General features: G+C 49.3%; 1 protein-coding gene across 1 annotated transcript in view; it reads left to right on the top strand.

Moving 5' to 3' along the window:
* Positions 1-18,680, top strand: part of LIPG (lipase, endothelial) — a 32,255-nt gene that overhangs the window by 10,842 nt on the left and 2,733 nt on the right. Inside the window, exons 2-10 of the mRNA XM_015424159.1 lie at positions 290-483; positions 2,241-2,412; positions 3,557-3,564; positions 4,539-4,650; positions 5,838-6,062; positions 8,914-9,156; positions 11,634-11,754; positions 15,075-15,293; positions 17,263-17,367. Of these exons, the coding sequence (XP_015279645.1) occupies positions 290-483; positions 2,241-2,412; positions 3,557-3,564; positions 4,539-4,650; positions 5,838-6,062; positions 8,914-9,156; positions 11,634-11,754; positions 15,075-15,293; positions 17,263-17,367 (1,399 nt within the window). The remainder of the gene's footprint in view (positions 1-289; positions 484-2,240; positions 2,413-3,556; positions 3,565-4,538; positions 4,651-5,837; positions 6,063-8,913; positions 9,157-11,633; positions 11,755-15,074; positions 15,294-17,262; positions 17,368-18,680) is intronic.

Below are 18,680 nucleotides of genomic sequence, written 5' to 3'. Positions count from 1 at the left end.
GGGGTGCCTCAACAAACAAACAGCATTCTGGAAAACGTTGTACAAAGTGCAGGCTAAGAATAAAACAGGAAGGCTTGTGACGAAATCTGTCTCCGTGGAGGAAGCGAGGGAGCCCATTCCAAGTAGAAGAGAGGCTTTGGCAGGCTCTCGGGGTAGCGGCTGCCTAGCCATTAAGGCTATTAGATCGTGCCTTGGGATCTCCATAAATCTTCCACGTTGCTTTTTTTTGCTTTTTGGCCTCCTCCGTATTTCTCTGGGCAACGTTTAACGGCAAACGCTCTTATCTCAGGTGATAGCGCTTCTCGGCTGCCGAAGCCAGACAGAAAGCCAACGAACGTTCGGAGGATGCAGGTGAACTTCTACGTTCGCTCCTCGGCGGACCCTGACAGTGGTTGCCGCCTGACCATCGGTGACGAGCAGAGGCTGGACATCTGCAAGTTCAACCTGTCCGCTAAAAGCTTTTTCATCATCCATGGGTGGACGGTAAGTAGGCTGAGATTGGATGTAGCTCTGGGTTGTGATGTAGCTATGGGTCGTTCTTAGCTTAAGAGGAACGGCTCGATTAAGAGAGGAGGAGGAGGAGGAGGAGATTGGATTTATACTCCACCCTTCACTACCCAAGGGAGTCTCAGAGCGGCTTACAAACGCCTTTCCCTTCCCCTCCCCACCACAGAGACCCTGTGAGGCAGGTGGGGCTGAGAGAGCTCTGACAGAAACTGCTCTTTTTCAAGAACAGCTGTGCCAGAACTATGGCTTGCTCAAGGTCATCCAGCAGGTGCAAGTGGAGGAGTGGGGAATCAAACCTGGTTCTCCCAGATTAGAGTCCGCGCACTTAACCACTACACCAAACTGATTAAAGGGGCATGCATGCGCCTCACCGTTTTGCTGGTGGGATGGACTGTGCCACGTCAAACTATAGGGGGAGGGTCCCATTTTGGAATGTTCCCCTATGTTAAAAGAAGAACTTCTTCCAAATGGAAAACCCACACAGCAAAGCGTAGCTTTCCTTACTTCTTTTACTGTTTGTATGGAATTTTTTAAAATTCTGAGAGCCAGTTTGGTGTCGTGTTTAAGTGCGTGGACTCTAATCTGGGGGCCCTGTCCAGTGCTATGCATTCTGTGACAGCCGACATTGTCAGTCTTTCAAGATGCCGCTGGACAACAAACAAGGCCACCTCTCTGGAAAACTAGGGCCTGTAATTCATGTGGGATCCAGTAGAAAATAGGGATGTCTGGAGCATGTGGAATGGGATTTCTTATGGTGGACATAAGAGAAGCCAAGCTGGATCAGGCCAGTGGCTCATCCAGTCAAACACTCTGTATCATACAGTGGCCAAAATCCCGGTGCAACTAGGAGGCCCACCAGAGGGGCCAGAACTCCAGAAGTCCTCCCACTGTGGCCCCCCAAGCACCAAGAAGACAGAGCATCACTGCCCCTAGACAAGAGTGTTCTATCAAGACCTTGTGGCTAATAGCCACTGATGGACCTCTGCTCCATATGTTTATCCAGTCCCCTCTTGAAGTTGTCTGTGCTTGTAGCCACCACCACTTCTTGCAGCAGTGAATTCCATGCATTAACTACTTTTTGGGTGAAGAAGTAATTAACACATGAAATTCACTGCCACAGGAAGTGGCGGCAGCTACAAGCATAGACAGGAAGAACATAGACCGGACTGTGCAGGTCTGGTGAGAAATGCTTAAACACGACCTTCAAGTGCAGTAACGTTCAAGTTTCTGGATGGCCGGGTTATGCATACAGCGGCCTTCTGCCAGTAAGGAAGGAAGTAAAACCAGCTTTTTTTCCAGGTCATTTTTAATTTTTATTATTATTTTCTCAGAAAAAAGGTGGGACATAGAAGGAAAAAGGGGTTGGGGGGAAATATATAAATTCATCAGGTTTGTCAAATAGTATAAGTTGTTACATACAACAAGTAAAATCAGATATATTACCTAATATATTACATATTTCAAATATAGAAGCAGACATTAAAGAATAAGAACTTTCCTAAAGTTAGCGATAATCTATTAACAATAAAAGAAATCACATCTTTAACAACTAAACAGACTTCTATGCTAAAACTGAATCGCTGTAAAATCCTTAATGTTGTCTTAATTGTTTATCTAAATCTAAATTATATTCTTACTAATTATTTAATTACTAGTGGCATACAGAATACCTTCATCACCTTTAATATGATATTCAGGTTATTCCAGAACTTTAAACAGCTTCTTTTTTCCAGATGAGTGGCATGTTTGAAATGTGGCAAGGCAGACTGGTGCAGGCTCTCCGGGAACGGGAGAAGGATGCCAACGTGGTGTTAGTCGACTGGCTCGATTTCGCCCATCAGCTCTACACCCACGCCGTCAATTACAGCCGGGTGGTGGGAAAGGAGTTGGCGACGCTGCTGGACTGTGGCTACAGGTAAAGCTCACAAGAGAAAAAAGCTCTGAGCCCCAAGCAGTTAAAAGTCATGCAAGGCTGCAGCAGCGGGAGCTGGCATCAGACAGAAGCTTTAGAAACACAGAGCTGCCACGCTGCCGGGTTGCAAGCCAGGCTGTGTACCGTCGTGTGGATCTGCAGGGGCAGTGATGGCGTTGGCTTGTGTTTGGCCCTCACTTGCCATGCCATTCAAACCTGCTGCTGTGCCATCGGGAGGGCTGAAAAGCAGGGAGCACTTTCTGTATCCAGTAAATCTTTCCAGCCTGTGCCATTACTTACCATTGCCATCACTTGCCAATAATGACCAACTGCAGAGTTGCCTGTTCTGTCAATGTTCCCTTTTATAAATGGATGGGTGATGCTGGTGGGTTGCAAGCCGGGCTGTGTACCATCGTGTGGATCTGCAGGGGCAGTGATGGCGTTGGCTTGTGTTTAGCCCTCACTTGCCATGCCATTCAAACCTGCTGCTGTGCCATTGGGAGGGCTGAAAAGCAGGGAGCACTTTCTGTATCCAGTAAACCTTTCCAGCCTGTGCCATAACTTACCATTGCCATCACTTGCCAATAATGACCAACTGCAGAGTTGCCTGTTCTGTCAGTGTTCCCTTATATAAATTAATGGGTGATGCTGGCGGGTTGCAAGGGGGGCAGTGATGATGTTGCTCATGTTTAGCTTTCATTTGCTGTGTAGCTCAAATCTGCTGCTGTGCCATTGGGGAGCAGAAATGCTGAGAGCACTTTCTATATTCTGTAAATCCTTCCAGCCTTTGTCATTGCTTACCATTGCCATCACTTACAAAGAATAACTCCTTATAGAGTTGCCTGTTCCCTCAGCATCCTCTTATATAAACTGATGGGTGATTGTTTGCTTCTCTGTGCCCACCCATTCCCCATACTTAGAAGCCGTGGCCAAATGATGCTTGGGAGAAACTTTAATTTTGGAGAGTGCTGGAGGAAAGCATCATAGACCAGGCCAGAGGCATCAAACTTCGCTTCTGTTGCTTTGTGAAACAGGCATGTGGGTGATATCAACAGAGGCATAACATCCAAATCACAAGATGTTACAGTCCCGCTGTACACTGCATTGGTCAGGCCGCACCTGGAGTATTGTGTGGAGTTCTGGAGGTCTCACTTCTAAAAGGATGTAGACAGAATGGAGTGGATGCAGAGGAGAGTGACGAGGATGATTGGGGGCCTGGAGACCAAGCCCTATGAGGAAAGGCTGAGGGACTTGGGGATGTTCAGTCTGGAGAAGAGAAGGTGGAGGGAGGACACGATTGCTCTCTTGAAGTATTTGAAGGTCTGTCACTTAGAGGAGGGTAGGCAGGGGGCTGTTCCTGTTGGCAGCAGAGGAGAGGACTCGCAATCATGGGTTTAAATTAAGGGCAGGAAGGTACTGGCTGGATATTAGGAAAAACATTTTGACAGTCAGAGTTGTGCCACAGTGGAATCAGCTGCCTAGGGAGGTGGTGAGCTCCCCCTCCCTGGCAGTGTTCAAGCAGCGGCTGGACAAAGACTTGTCAGGGATGCTCTAGGCTGATCCTGCATTGAGCAGGGGGGTGGACTAGATGGTCTCTATGGCACCTTCCAACTTTATGATCCTACGGTTCTTTGTAGTAGATATCTGAACCTGTCTTGCTTGGCTGGACATACAGTGTGCATGCTTCTTTCTCTGGCAGAAATTCTTGCAAAGTCTTCTGTCATGTAACGACAGGTATGAATTCCCCCAGTTTGGTGTAGTGGATAAGTGTGCGGACTCTAATCTGGGAGAACCGGGTTTGATTCCCCACTCCTCCACTAGCACCTGCTGATGTGACCTTGGGTCAGTCACAAGCTCTGGCACAGCTGTCCTTGAAAAAGAGCAGTTTCTGTCAGAGCTCTCTCAGCCCCACCCACCTCACAGGGTGTCTGTTGGGGGAGGGGAAGGGAAAGGAGTGTGTAAGCCGCTCTGAGACTCCAAGTGAAGGGCGGGGTATAAATCCAATCTCCTCCTCCTCCTCCTCCTCCTCCTCTTCTTCCTCTTCCTCTTCTTCTTCTTCCTCTTCTTCTTCTTCCCACCCACAAACGCCTGGCTGATCCAGTTCACTTTGCCCTTGCAGGAGAAAGAGCATTTCCAGCTGCAGAACGTCCACTTGCTCGGCTACAGTCTTGGCGCGCACGTGGCTGGCTTTGCCGGGAACTATGTTCGTGGGACCATAGGCAGGATTACAGGTAAGGGTGCCAGCAAAAGACCTTCCCAGCCTTAAACCTTCTCTTGTCCCCAGTGACACAACCGATACTTGAGCTGCCTCTCTGGCATGAGGAGCCTGGCAGTTGACAAACAGAACTTTTCCCTCCTTCTCCCCACATACTAGACTTTGAGGGCATCCAGTGAAGCTGATGGGCAGTAGGTTCAGGACGGACAAAAGGAAATACTACTTTACACAGGAAGTGATTAAAATGGGGAATTCGCTGACAGAAGACATAGTGATGGCCAGAAGCATAGACAGCTTTAAAAGGGAATTAGTCAGATTCATGGATGATAGGTCGATTAGCGGCTGCTAGCCCTGGTGACAAAGGGGAACCTCCATGTTCAGAGGCAGTCAACCTCTGATTCCCAGTGCCAAGAGGCAGCATCGGGGGAAGCCTCAGCCTCTATGCCCTGTTGTTGGCCATCCAGAGGAACTGGTTGGCCATTGTGTGAGACAGGATGCCAGACTAGGTGGACCACTGGTCTGACCCAGCAGGGCTCTTCTGATGTTCTTACGGAGGCCTCGGCCTCTCTGTCCTGTTGTTGGCCCTCCAGAGGAACTGGTTGGCCACTGTGTGAGACAGGATGCTGGGCTAGATGGACCACTGGTCTGATCCAGCAGGGGTCTTCTTAAGTTCTTATGAGGCCTCGGCCTTTCTGCCCTGTTGGCCATTCAGAGGAACTGGTTGGCCACTGTGTGAGACAGGATGCCGGACTAGATTGATCATTGGTCTGACCCAGCAGGGCTTTTCTGATGTTCTCGGCCTCTCTGCCCTGTCATTGGCCCTCCAGAGGAACTGGTTGGCCACTGTGTGAGACAGGATGCCGGACTAGATAGACCACTGGTCAGATCCACCAAGGCTCTTCTGATGTTCTTACGAAGGCCTCAGCCTCTCTACCCTGTTCTTGGCCCTCCAGAGGAGCTGGCTGGCCACTGTGTGAGACAGGATGCCGGACTAGATAGACCACTGGTCTGACCCAGCAGGGCTCTTCTGATGTTCTTATGAAGGCCTCGGCCTCTCTGCCCTGTCGTTGGCCCTCCAGAGGAGCTGGCTGGCCACTGTGTGAGACAGGATGCTGGACTAGATGGACCACTGTTCTGATCCAGCAGGGTTCTTCTGATGTTCTTTTGTTCTTAAGTACTAACCATGACTCACTGATGCTTCAGGAATGGACCCAGCCGGCCCGATGTTTGAAGGAGTCGAGCCCGACAAGCGCCTCTCTCCTGATGATGCGGACTTTGTGGACGTCTTGCACACGTACACGAGAGAAGCCCTGGGTGTCAGCATCGGGATCCAGATGCCCATAGGTCACATTGATGTCTACCCCAATGGAGGAGATGTCCAGCCAGGGTGCACCTTGACCGACGTCTTGGGGTCACTCGCCTACGGGAGTAAGTTCTTCTGCTTTCTTAAAGGTGGAGTTTCTGAAGCTGCAGTTCACGGACTCAGCCATATTGGATAACTTGTGATTACTGCTGGTCAGGGCCAGCTATTGGGAGCATCCAACCAGTGTTCCCTCTAAGCCGAGTTAGTATGAGCTGGTTTAGAGTTTTTTAGCCTCCGGCTCGCACATTTTTGTCTCAGCCCAGGAAGGACGGCTCCAGGACTTTCTTAAAGGTGGAGTTTCTGAAGCCGCAGTTCACAGACTCCGCCATATTGGATAGCTTGTGATAACTCCACTGCTGGTCAGGGCCAGCTATTGGGAGCATCCAACCAGTGTTCCCTCTAAGCCGAGTTAGTATGAGCTGGTTTAGAGTTTTTTAGCCTCCGGCTCGCACATTTTTGTCTCAGCCCAGGAAGGACGGCTCCAGGGCAAACTATGCAGCAGCCAAATGGCTCGCTCCCAACTTTAATGCCAGTAGCTCACAAAGTAGATTTTTTGCTCCCAAGACTCCACAGCTTAGAGGGAGCATTGCATCTAACCCCAATATTATAGCAAATACACGGGCTACCTATCTGCTCCCGAGCCCAATCCGATGGGTTGTTTTTTACTTTTAAAGCCCTCTATGGCTTGGGGCCGGAGAATCTGAAGGACAGTCTTCTCCTGTACATTCCTGCCCAGCACGATCACAGGGAGAGGCCCTCTTGGCCTTCCCATCGACCGAGGAAGCTCATCTGCTGGGTACACGAGTGAAGGCCTTTTTCGTGGCAGCCCCACAGTAATGGAACGGAACAGGCTTCCCAGGGGAGGTGTGCCCGGCCCCCTCCCTTCCGATCTTTAGGAGGCAGTTGAAGACGATTTTATTCAGGACAGCATTTGATTAGGTTCGGTTCTTGTGCCTACCCTTGTTTTTAAAGTATTGCTTTTAAATTAGTGGGTGTTTTATGTATTCTCTCCTGTTTCCATTGTAAGCTGCCTTGCATTCTTGCAAGGTAGAAGGCACCTAATAATTGTTTTAGATATATAAATTAAAAACTTGTCGTGGATAAGTTGGGGCCAATAGGTGGAAACCTCCAGCGGTGAAATATTTCCCAGCTTGGGACCCTTGCTTTTAAAGTATTGCTTTTAAATTAGTGGGGGTTTTATTTATTTTATTCTGTTCTGCTTCCATTGTAAGCTGCCTTGCGTTCCTGCAAGGTAGAAGGCACCTAATAAGTGTTTTAGATAGATAAATAAAAACCTACCATGGATAAGTTGGAGCCAATAGGTGGAAACCTCCAGCGGTGAAATATTTCCCAACTTGGAACCCTTGCTTTTAAATGAATGGGGGTTTTATTTATTTTATTCAGTTCTGTTTCCATTGTAAGCTGCCTTGCGTTCCTGCAAGGTAGAAGGCACCTAATAAGTGTTTTATATAGATAGATAAAAACTTGTTGTGGATAAGTTGGGTCCAATAGGTGGAAACGTAGAACTTTAAGCATTCAAGTTAAGCAAATGGGTTGGTGAGGCGATGTTCCGTTCTTCTCCAGCCCAGCTGACAATATACAGGATTTCTGTCTGCCACTAATGTACAGGGCTGCTTCTCTCTAGAAAACTTGCACATGCATGTGTTTGCATTTATTTATTTATATCCTGCTTTTGTCCCGAGTTGGGAGTCATTCTGGCTTAGAACGTTGTTCTCCCCTCCTCTGTTCTCTCACAACAACCCTGTGGAGTAGGCCAGGCTGAGAGATTGTGAGTGTCCCGAGGTCACCCTGTGAGCTTCAGTGGTAGTGGTGGGGTCCTAGCTTGCCACTCTATCCACTATCCCACACTTTGGGTCAAAGGTTCCTCCCCCTGGGGTATTCTACGCTACTTTCCTGAATGTTCAAGTCATTTCTATGTGGAAAGTTACCATTTTTACTCATGGAAGGATCAAAACATACCCCCCCTCGAAACGCAAACCAGTACTCTTTCGAGTTGCTGCCCTTGGATGATTGGCACCCTTTTAATCCTATGTAACAACTTTACAGGGGCCGTGGTGGCTCAGAGGTTAAGACACTGAGTTGCAGACCAAAAGTTCAGTAGCTCGGCAGTTTGAGACCTGAGTGCCGCGTGACAGAGTGAGCGCCTGTCTCTGGCCCCAGCTCCTGCCAACCTAGCAGTTCGAAAGCAAGAAATTGCAAGTAGATAAATAGATGGCACTTCAGTGGGAAGGTAACAGCGTTCCATGTGCCTTGGCGTTTAGTCATGCCAGCCGCATGACCATGGAGACGTCTTCGGACAGTGCTGGCTCTTCGGCTTGGAAAGGGAGATGAGCACCACCCCCTAGAGTCAGATTCGACTGGCTTTCGAGCAAGGGAAACCTTTACTTTTACCTAACAACTGTACTCGAAATAAACTTATGCATGAAATCTTTGTAACACATTTGACCATTCCTGTATTTAGGGTTTACTGTCCCGTTTCAATTTACGATCCCTTTCTGTGTCCTCATGTAAACATTTCTGGCCACAGGCCTGACTCTGGTTCCTTTGCCAATCTTGGCTCGTGTGGAACTACAGAGAACCTGTAAATCTGACCACATTGTGGGGGAGGGGGGAGCCTCTTCCTTTTTTGCTGTGGTGAAGGATAGTGACCGTCTGGTTTTTTGTCGTTGTTGTGGTTCAGTCGCACAGTCGGAAAATGGAAAGACTTTTTGGAGATGTATAAATGTATCTTTTATCTATTATATTCTATGTACATAATGTAAAGGTGAAAATCTGGAAAATAAATTTCTTAAAAAAAAAGATAACACTGCCTAACCAGCTCATCCTTTGCCGTCTGGTTTTTGCAGACTCATAAATGGGTGCCTGTTTTTTTCCCTCCCACCACCACCACTGTAGATTTCGGGGACGCAGTCCAGTGCGAACACGAGCGCTCCGTGTTCCTCTTTGTTGACTCGCTGGTCAACCAGGATAAGCAAAGCTTCGCCTTCCAGTGCACTGACTCCAGCCGCTTCAAGAAAGGGATCTGCTTGAGCTGCCGGAAGAATCGCTGCACCGGCATCGGCTACAACGCCAAGAAGATGCGCAACAAGAGGAACAGCAAGATGTATTTGAAAACGCGGGCCGACATGCCTTTCAGAGGTGGGCTCCCCCCTCCGTCTTCCCCCCTGGTCCCTAGCAGTGTTCCCTCTAAGCTGAGTTAATGCGAGCTAGCTCACAGTTTTTTAAGCCTCCAGCTCACAGATTTTTGCCTCGACTCAGGGAGGATGGCTCCAGAGCAATGTTCCCTCCAAGCTATTGAGTCTTGTGAGCAAAAACTCTACTTTGTGAGCCAATAGCATTAAAGTTGTGAGCGTGCCATTTGTCTGCTGCATAAATTAGTTTGCTCTGGAGCCATCCTTCCTGAGCAAAGACAAAAATCTGTGAGCTGGAGGCTAAAAAACTGTGAGCTAGCTCACACTAACTCAGCTTAGAGGGAACACTGCTCCAGAGCAAACTAATTTATGCGGTAGCCAAATTGCTCACGCACAACTTTTAATGCCAGGAGCTCACAAAGTAGAATTTTTGCTCACAGGACTGCACAGCTTGGAGGGAGCATTGGTCGCTAGATAATTTTATTTATTTTGCGGAGGATGCCGCCTTTAACGTCTGAAATACGGGGAGTACCACAGCTGGAAGACTGCTTGTGGTGCGTCACTGATGCACCCTGGTTGGCTCTCTCTCTTTCTCTCTCCCTCTCCCATTGTTTAGGAAGAGGACAAATGATAGGTAGGGGGAGGGAAGGGGACAGACAACAGGCAGTCCCACAAGCTGAAAGTGTGTCACCCCTTAGATCCTAGGCAGTGGGAAACGGGCAGTCCGTAGGGTTGCCAACTTTGGGTTGGCGAAATACCTGGAGATTTGGGGGGGGGGTGGAACCTGGAGAGGACAGGGTTTGTGGAGAGGAGAGACCTCCGCATGGTGCAGTGGCAGAGAGTTCACTCTCCAAAGCAACCATTATCTCCAGCGGGACTGATCTCTGTTGTCTGGAGATCAGTTGTAATAGCAGGAGATCTCCAGGACCCGCCTGGAATTTGGCAACTCCGGCAGTCAGTCACGTTCATCTGAAAGTCAAACTAGATGTTACATTAGACCGGAGGGTGGGCGCAGGGATATAGGGGGGAGGCGGGTGATGGCGTGACCTCACTTCTGGGGAAAACCTGGAAGTGACACCACGCTTTTCTAGGAATCCCCGGAAACTCCATGGTAAAACCATAGAGTTTGCAGCTATTCCTAGAAAGGAATGGACTCGTTTCCGGGGTTTCCTCATAAGTGACATCACACCGTTGGCCTGACAGTGGGAAACGGGAGTGGCAGTGGGAAACGGGAGCTGGGGTCTTGGGTGGAGACCTGGCAACCAGTGTTCCCGCTAAGCTGTGGAGTCTTGTGAGCAAAAATTCTACTTTGTGAGCTACTGGCATTAAAGTTGTGAGCAAACAATTTGGCTACTGCATAAATTAGTTTGCTCTGGAGTCCTCCTTCCTGAGCTGAGACAAAGATGTGTGAGCTGGAGGCTGAAAAACTGTGAGCTAGCTCACATTAACTCAGCTTAGAGGGAACACTGCTCTGGAGCCATCCTTCCTGAGCTGAGACAAAGATGTGTGAGCTGGAGGCTGAAAAACTGTGAGCTAGCTCACATTAACTCAGCTTAGAGGGAACACTGCTCTGGAGCCATCCTTCCTGAGCTGAGACAAAGATGTGTGAGCTGGAGGCTGAAAAACTGTGAGCTAGCTCACATTAACTCAGCTTAGAGGGAACACTGCTGGCAACCCCTGTGTTACATAGTCTCTTGGGGGGTGTTTTTAATTAACAGCAGCTATGGGACAGGGTGAGTGGGAATGGAGGCACAACAAGAGGGCGGCTTGACCCACTGGGGCGGGGGCTATCTTGAATGGAATAATGGCTGGAGGAGAAGGTTAAGCAGCCCCTTCTCCCTCGTTCCTTCAATCATACCTACAACCTTCCCACAGCTGCTTTTCATTAAAAGCAGGTGTTTCACGTTATGGCTCATTTGGCCTCCAGCTGGGTTCAGGTTCTCCGATCCAGCTGCGAGAGCCACACCTGACTGGTGACACCAGGCCCCTCTTGGGCCAACGCCTCCCTTTCCCCTGCTCCTCGTCTGTAATTTTCCTGCATACCAATAAGGCAAATGATTTTCTTTCTTTGCATTGCATCTGAGGAAGCGAGCTCTGACTCACGAAAGCTCTCGCTGTACGAAATGTTGTTAGTCTTGGAGGAGCTGCTGGGCTTGTGTTCTGTTTTGCTACAGTTGACTCACACGGCAACCCCTCTGGACCGGTCTTTTCCATCACAACTGTGCCACCTCCCTGATTGTCCCTAGAAAACCGTGCTTTTCCCTAGAGCGCTACTGGCCTGCCTGGCTACTTCTGAATTTGTTCTGCTTTCCACCTTACAATCTGAGCAAAGAAAGGCTCAGGTGTCAGCATCCCAGCCTGCAGTGCAAAACTGGGGAACTTGCAAGGCAATCAGCTAGCGGAAGGAGCACTGGCCGCCGCTTGAAACTCAGCTGCGGGTCCATCGCAGCTCCGTGCTAAGTGTCCGCCCTTGTGTCCCCGCAGTTTATCACTACCAAATGAAAATACACGTCTTCAGCTACAAGAACTTGAAAGACACCGAGCCCGCCTTCTCTGTGACGCTGCACGGCACCAACAGTGACTCCCAGCCCCTGCCTCTGGAAATGTGAGTGGCCTATCGACACCCCTTGTCTTTGTTTCGTGGCTTCTAAATCTGTTGTTCCAAAGCAATTCCTTCAGGCTTCTCTCCTTCACATCAGTTCACCGTCATGAAGCTTAGGGTGTTCTATCTGGGCTTCAGTTGTACAGAGAACAGCCCAGCTTCACAGGAAGCTTTGGGGTAAAGTTAGGTGCCAGCTTCCCCACTATGAATTGGAGGGACTGGAGCATAAAGTTATCTTTGGGGTCATTGAAGAGTCTCCATCCACTGGTGTCTTTAGGGTGCAGACGAGTGACCATCTCTTGGGAATGGCTTAAAGCTAGAAAGTTGAGTTAGACCAGGGTTTCCTAACATGGTGCCCGTTGGCACCATCGTGCCTACAAGTGTTTCCCTTGGCACCCGCCAAGCTTTTCAAAAGAGTTTTCGGCTAAACGTTAGGAAGAACTTCCGGGCAGTTAGAATGGTTCTTCAGTAGAACAGGCTTCCTGGGGAGGTAGTGGGCTCTCCTTTGGGGGTTTTCCAGCAGGGGCTAGAGGGCCATTTGACAGCAATGCAGATTCTGTGAACTGAGGCAGATCGTGAGAAGGGAGGGCAGGATGGGTTGCCTCAGTGCTTAGTTCTCGTGGCCCTTTCTTACACGCCCAGGGAAATGCCGATCGCCACTTTGGGGTCAGGAAGTGATTTTTCTCCAGGCCAGTTTGGCCAGGCACCCTGGTGGGTTTTTGTCATCTTCTGGGTGTCATAGCTCATGGAAAAAACAGTTTGATTCGGGAGTTATTTGTGAACCTCCTGCATTGTGCAGGGGGTTGGACTAGATGACCCTGGAGGTACCTTCCAACTATCATTCTGTGGCTTGTTATTGGCTACCCTCATTCAAATGAAAGGGTTTTCCATTAGAAGATGAGGAAGGCTTCCTTAGTCAATGTGTGGTTCCCTTTGTTCCTCAGTATTTCCTTCATCCCAGAAGATGTGAGGAGGGAGGTATTCTGTTTGGGTCTGCCTCCTGAGGCAGCCATTTGGGGTTTGGTTCTACCTCATGTGGCAGCCATTTTGGGGTGGTACTCAACAACCTTTGGGACTCTCAAAATCCCAAAGATGCTCGCAGGCTCAAAAAGGTTGGGGGACCCCTGAGATAGACCCTACCTCCAGGGAGCAGGGGGTTGGACTAGATGACCCTGGAGGTACCTTCCAACTATCATTCTGTGGCTTGTTATTGGCTACCCTCATTCAAATGAAAGGGTTTTCCATTAGAAGATGAGGAAGGCTTCCTTAGTCAATGTGTGGTTCCCTTTGTTCCTCAGTATTTCCTTCATCCCAGAAGATGTGAGGAGGGAGGTATTCTGTTTGGGTCTGCCTCCTGAGGCAGCCATTTGGGGTTTGGTTCTACCTCATGTGGTAGCCATTTTGGGGTGGTACTCAACAACTTTGGGACTCTCAAAATCCCAAAGGTGCTCGCAGGCTCAAAAAGGTTGGGGACCCCTACCTTCAGGGGAGCCAACTGCCATTTTAAAACCTGAGATGGATGACTTAAAAATGCCACGAGACTGGGCCCACGGTGTGGTCGAATGAGGCACTCCTGTTTCCCTCCTGCACATTTTCAAGGGCCTAAACAGCTGCAAGTGAAGCTGTTTCAGCACTCGCAAAGGACCTGAGGGGAAAAGGTTGCCAGCTCTGGGCTGGAAAATACTGGGAGATTTTTGGGGGTGGAGCCTGAGGAAGGCGGGGTTTGGGGAGAGGAGGGATCTCAGTGGGATAGGATGTCATAGAGTCCACCTTCCAAACTGGCCATTTTCTCCAGGTGATCTGATCTGTTGCCTGGCGATCAGTTGTAATAACAGAAAACCTCCAGCTACCACCTGGAAATTGGCAACCATGCTGGGGGGGAGGACAAGAGTGTCTCCTCGTACCATGGTGCGGGCTCAGTCAGGATCAGGCCCTCACAGCATTTTTAAAGTAGCTCATCAGGCTTTAAAATGGTGGCAGCATTGCTGTGGCAGACATGGGGACACCGTCGCGTCTGGTTTGGCCCTCTCCATGACCCGGTAGCAGGTCCTTCCAAAACACAGCAGATATTGCATGTGGGGTCTCTGTGACGCCCTTGAGTATCAAAACCCCATGACTACTTCTGGAGTTCTGGCCCCGCTGGTGGACCTCCTGATGGCACCTGGGTTTTGGCCACTATGTGACTCAGAGTGTTGGCGTGGATGGGCCATTGGTCTGATCCAACATGGTTTCTCTAATGTTCTTAAGAGCAGAGATCCAGGAGTGCCTGTTAGCCACAAGGTATAGAGGGAACACTCTGTCTGGGGCAGTGATGCTCTGTATTCTTGGTGCTCCTGATGGAACCTGGCTTTTGGGCACTGTGTGACACAGTGTTGGACTGGATGGGCCACTGGCCTGATCCAACACGGCTTCTGTTATGTTCTCTTTTTTTAATATAAATTTTATTGAATTTTTAGAACAACAACATATAAAATTACAATAACAAGAAAGTCATAAGATACAGTCGTATTACGAACATGAATAAGAAAAAGGAATTATGCCTAATACGAAAATACAATACTATTAGTAGAAAATATTTTTAAACCAACTTATTTAACTTCTGTTATGTTCTTAAGAGCAGAGGTCCATGAGTGGCTATTAGCCACAAGGTATAGATGGAACACTCTGTCTGGGGCAAGTGAGGCTCTGTATTCTTGGTGTTTGGGGGACAACAGTTGGCAGGGTTTCTGAAGTTCTGGCCCCACTGGTGGACCTCCTGATGGCACCTGGTATTTCTGGCCACTGTGTGAGACAGAGTGTTGGATTGGATGGTCCATTGGCCTGATCCAGCATGGCTTCTCTTATGTTCTTAAGAGCAGAGGTCCATGAGTGGCTATTAGCCACAAGGTATAGATGGAACACTCTGTCTGGGGCATGTGATGCTCTGTATTCTTGGTGTTTGGGGGACAAGAATGGGAGAGTTTCTGAAGTTCTGGCCCCACTGGTGGACCTCCTGATGGCACCTGGTATTTCTGGCCACTGTGTGAGACAGAGTGTTGGATTGGATGGTCCATTGGCCTGATCCAGCATGGCTTCTCTTATGTTCTTATGTAGGGTTCTAACGTGCGTGCTTGGCTGAACAGAGAATGCCCCCCTAGGACAATGCTGGCGTTCCTTTGCCTTTGCACTTTACAGAGGAAGCTATCAACGTTTTCAGAGCAGTTTGCAATCTGGATCCAGGGACCGATGGCCTCTAGAGACAAGCGACATCAGACAAAGATGAGTAGGTTCACCCTTGGGCTGCTATGTGTCCTTAACATGACTTCTTGGGCTTCTCCTTTCAGATACGGGCAGATAGGACTGAACTTCACCAACACCTTCCTGGTGTACACCGAAGAAGACGTGGGAGACATCCTGAAGCTCAAGCTCATGTGGGCAGGGTCCACTCAGACGTGGTACGGCCTGTGGAAGGAGCTCAGGAGCTACTGGGTTCAGCCTGACAATTCCCAAAAGGAGCTTCAGATCCGGCGTATCCGTGTGAAGTCTGGAGAAACTCAGAAGAAGTAAGCACGGAGGCGATGGTGTTGGGAGACGGACCCATTGGGGTGGGGCCAGAACACGGCCTGTGTCCAGCCATGCAGTTCCTCTGCTGTAATTAGGGTTGGCAGGTCGCCCGTTCAGGTGGCAGCGTCCCGACCCACATTCCAGCCCCCCTCCCTCACTTAGTGTAGCCGCAGGAGCAAAATTGGGAGTTGGTCATGACAGCGTGCAATACTGTGACATCACTTCCAGGTGTCAGTCCCCAGAAGCAACAGCGCAATGACAGTGACGCTCTAGGAATGTCCTAATCTGACACTCTGACGGCTACAGTTTGAAAGCCAGTTTGGTGTCGTGGTTAAGTGCGCGGACTCTAATCTGGGAGAATCAAACCCGGACTCTAATCTGGGAGAACCGGGTTTGATTCCCCCTCTCCTCCACTTGCACCTGGCTGGATGACCTCAGGCAAGCCATAGTTCTGTCAGAGTTGTTCTTGAAAAAGAGCAGTTTCTGTCAGAGCTCTCTCAGCCCCACCTATCTCACAGGGTGTCTGTTGTGGGGAGGGGAAGGGAAAGGAGTTTGTAAGCCGCTCTGAGACTCCGAGTGAAGGGCAGGGTATAAATCCAATCTCCTCCTCCTCCTCCTCTTCTTCTCCCTGGCTCTCAGTATCAAATGTAATAGATCCAAAGGAGTTAGCCGTGTTAGTCTGTTGCTGCAAAATAGTAAAAAGCCCATCTGACGAAGAGAGCTGTGTTTCTCAAAAGCTTATTCTACAATAATGTTTGTTATTCTTAAAAGTGCTACTGGGCTTTTTAATATCAAATGTAAGATGATGTGGCCAAGTATCTGGGAGACCCAAAGTTCACTTCCCCACCTGGCCATGGAAGCTTATAGAATCATAGAGTTGGAAGGGACCTCCCAGGTCATCTAGTCCAACCCCCTGCATAAGGCAGGAAATTCACAAATACCTCCCCCTCCACACCAATAGTAAACGCTGTTCCAAGCTTTTTGAGTGACTTCTTGTTTTCTGTCGCCTCAGGAGGTCAGACCAGAACCAATAGGTTGAAATCAGAAGAGTTTTCGGCTAAACATTAGGAAGAACTTCCTGACAGAGTGGTTCCTCAGTGGAACAGGCTTCCTCGGGAGGTGGTGGGCTCTCCTTCTTTGGAGGTTTTGAAGCAGAGGCTAGATGGCCATTTGACAGCAGTGCTGATTTGGTGAATTTAGACGGATTGTGAGAGGGAGGGCAGGAAAGGTTGCCTCAGTGCTCAGTTCTCGTGGCCCTTTCTTACACGCCCAGAGAAATGCTGATCACCACTTTGGGGTCAGAAGCAATTTTTCTCCAGGACAGTTTGGCTGAAGATCCTGGATGGTTTTTGGCCATCTTCTGGGCATCGAGGGAGGGCCACTGGGGGTTGTGTCTGTGTGGCGCTTGTGAACTTCCTGCCTTGTGCAGGGGGTTGGACTAGATGACCCTGGAGATCCCTTCCAGCTCTATGATTCTATGACTTAAGGCCAGCCACTCTCGGCCTAACCTACCTCACAGGGTTGTTGCTGTGAGAATGAAATGGAGGCGGGGAGAACAGTGTTGTAAGCCACTTTGGGTCCCCAGAGGAAAGCAGGGTATAAATAAATAATACGCCTCGCCGAACTGGACCAAGATCTTTCTAGTTCTGCGTCCTTTTGCTAACAGATGTCTCTGGGAAGCTGGCAAGCAGAGCACGAAGGCGAATCTGGGATTTGTGGTATGCTGCCTTTGTAAATGGAGGTTCTGTTTGCCTAATGTCTGAGATAGATGTTGAATGAATGGTCTTGGCATGCTGCCGGCTTTTTTAGTTCAGTGGGTGAGCAAATGGCCCTCTTTCTCTGGCAATTAACAATTTAACCACTGCCTGTTGTTACAAGACACGCGCCTTGTAAAATGGCTACTGCACTTCCCCTCCGGAATCCTTTTTGCAGCCTCTTAGGTCCAATTTCTTTTGGCTTGCTTTCCAGACTCACTTTTTGTGCAGAGGACCCCCAGTTGACCAACATCTCTCCTGGCAAAGAGCTCTGGTTTGTGAAATGTCGAGACGGCTGGCAGGTGAAGAACCGAACCAGGCAAGTCTCGATGGTAGCCTAACCTCTGAAACATCAGCTCCGCCTGCAGTTCTCGAGCTGGGTCATGACTAAGGTTCCCATTTGCCCGCTTATAGCAGGACACCCCCAGCCAATTGCTCCTAATCAGCTGATTTTGGAACACTCTGACTGGGGCAGAGATGCTCTGTACTCTTGGTGCTTGGGGGGGGGGCAACAGTGGGAGGGCTTCTGGAGTTCTGGCCCCACTTGATGGACCTCCTGATGGCACCTGGGTTTTGGCCACTGTGTGACACAGCGTGTTGGACTGGCTGGGCCACTGGCCTGATTTCTCTTATGTTCTTAAGAGCAGAGGTCCATGAGTGGCTATTAGCCACAAGGTATAGATGGAACACTCTGTCTGGGGCAAGTGATGCTCTGTATTCTTGGTGCTTGGGGGGCAACAGTGGGAGGGCTTCTGGAGTTCTGGCCCCGCTGGTGGATCTCCTGATAGCACCTGGGTTTTATTGCCACTGTGTGACACAGAGTGTCGGACTGGATGGGCCAATAGCCCAATCCAACATGACTTCTCTTAAGTTCTTATTAGTGGTTGGAAATTGGGGCCAAAGGTGTGTGGGAGACCATTCTGGGGAGAAAAATGAAAAAGAAAAATGAGGCCTTGGGTACTTACCAGAAGTTGTGACTATAGAGTTCTTGAGAATTCCTAGAGCTGTCAGGAGGTGACATGGGGAACTCCGGCAATTGCTAGAAACTCTGTGGTGATCTTACCACGGCTGGTGCATGAAAGAGAATATGTCTCTGGACTTTAGGGCAGCGCTGCTGCTATCACAGCCAATAGTTCAGGCTGTTAAATCCCAGTGCAATTAATAGGACTAGACTGTCTGTTATCTATATGCCGGATTGCAAGTAGTTTTGCAACCCGAATAAGGAATGCTGATAAATTTAGCAGAAGTTTGCTGAAAGGTTATTTGGAACGTGCAGTTTCTGTTCACAGAAGCCAGAAAGGGTGTAAAAGGGAGCGAGTCTGAGCACAGGAGCTGAGACAACGTGCTGTAACTTGGCAAGCTGCTCTACCACAATGAAATTTAATGAATGCAATTTGGGTAATCTCGTGGCACTTTGCCTAGTAGATATTCACGTCTCTAACCTTGAAGCTTTTGACCAAAGAATGTGGTAAAGACAGGAGCTGGTGTGGAATTCTACAGCTGTGGATACATTCCTTGGCACTGTCCCTTAACAAAACCAACCCCCCCCCCCCCCCCGAGCCACAATGGCAGCATAAGTGACAGGATGGCAGACCATCAAGGAATCCCAGGGTCACTGTGCAGAGGCAGGCA

The sequence above is a fragment of the Gekko japonicus genome, unplaced genomic scaffold, assembly GCF_001447785.1.
Source record: "Gekko japonicus isolate JY-2015 unplaced genomic scaffold, Gekko_japonicus_V1.1 scaffold1349, whole genome shotgun sequence".
Lineage (NCBI taxonomy): Eukaryota > Metazoa > Chordata > Lepidosauria > Squamata > Gekkonidae > Gekko > Gekko japonicus.
This window is presented reverse-complemented; position numbering and strand designations above follow the sequence as displayed.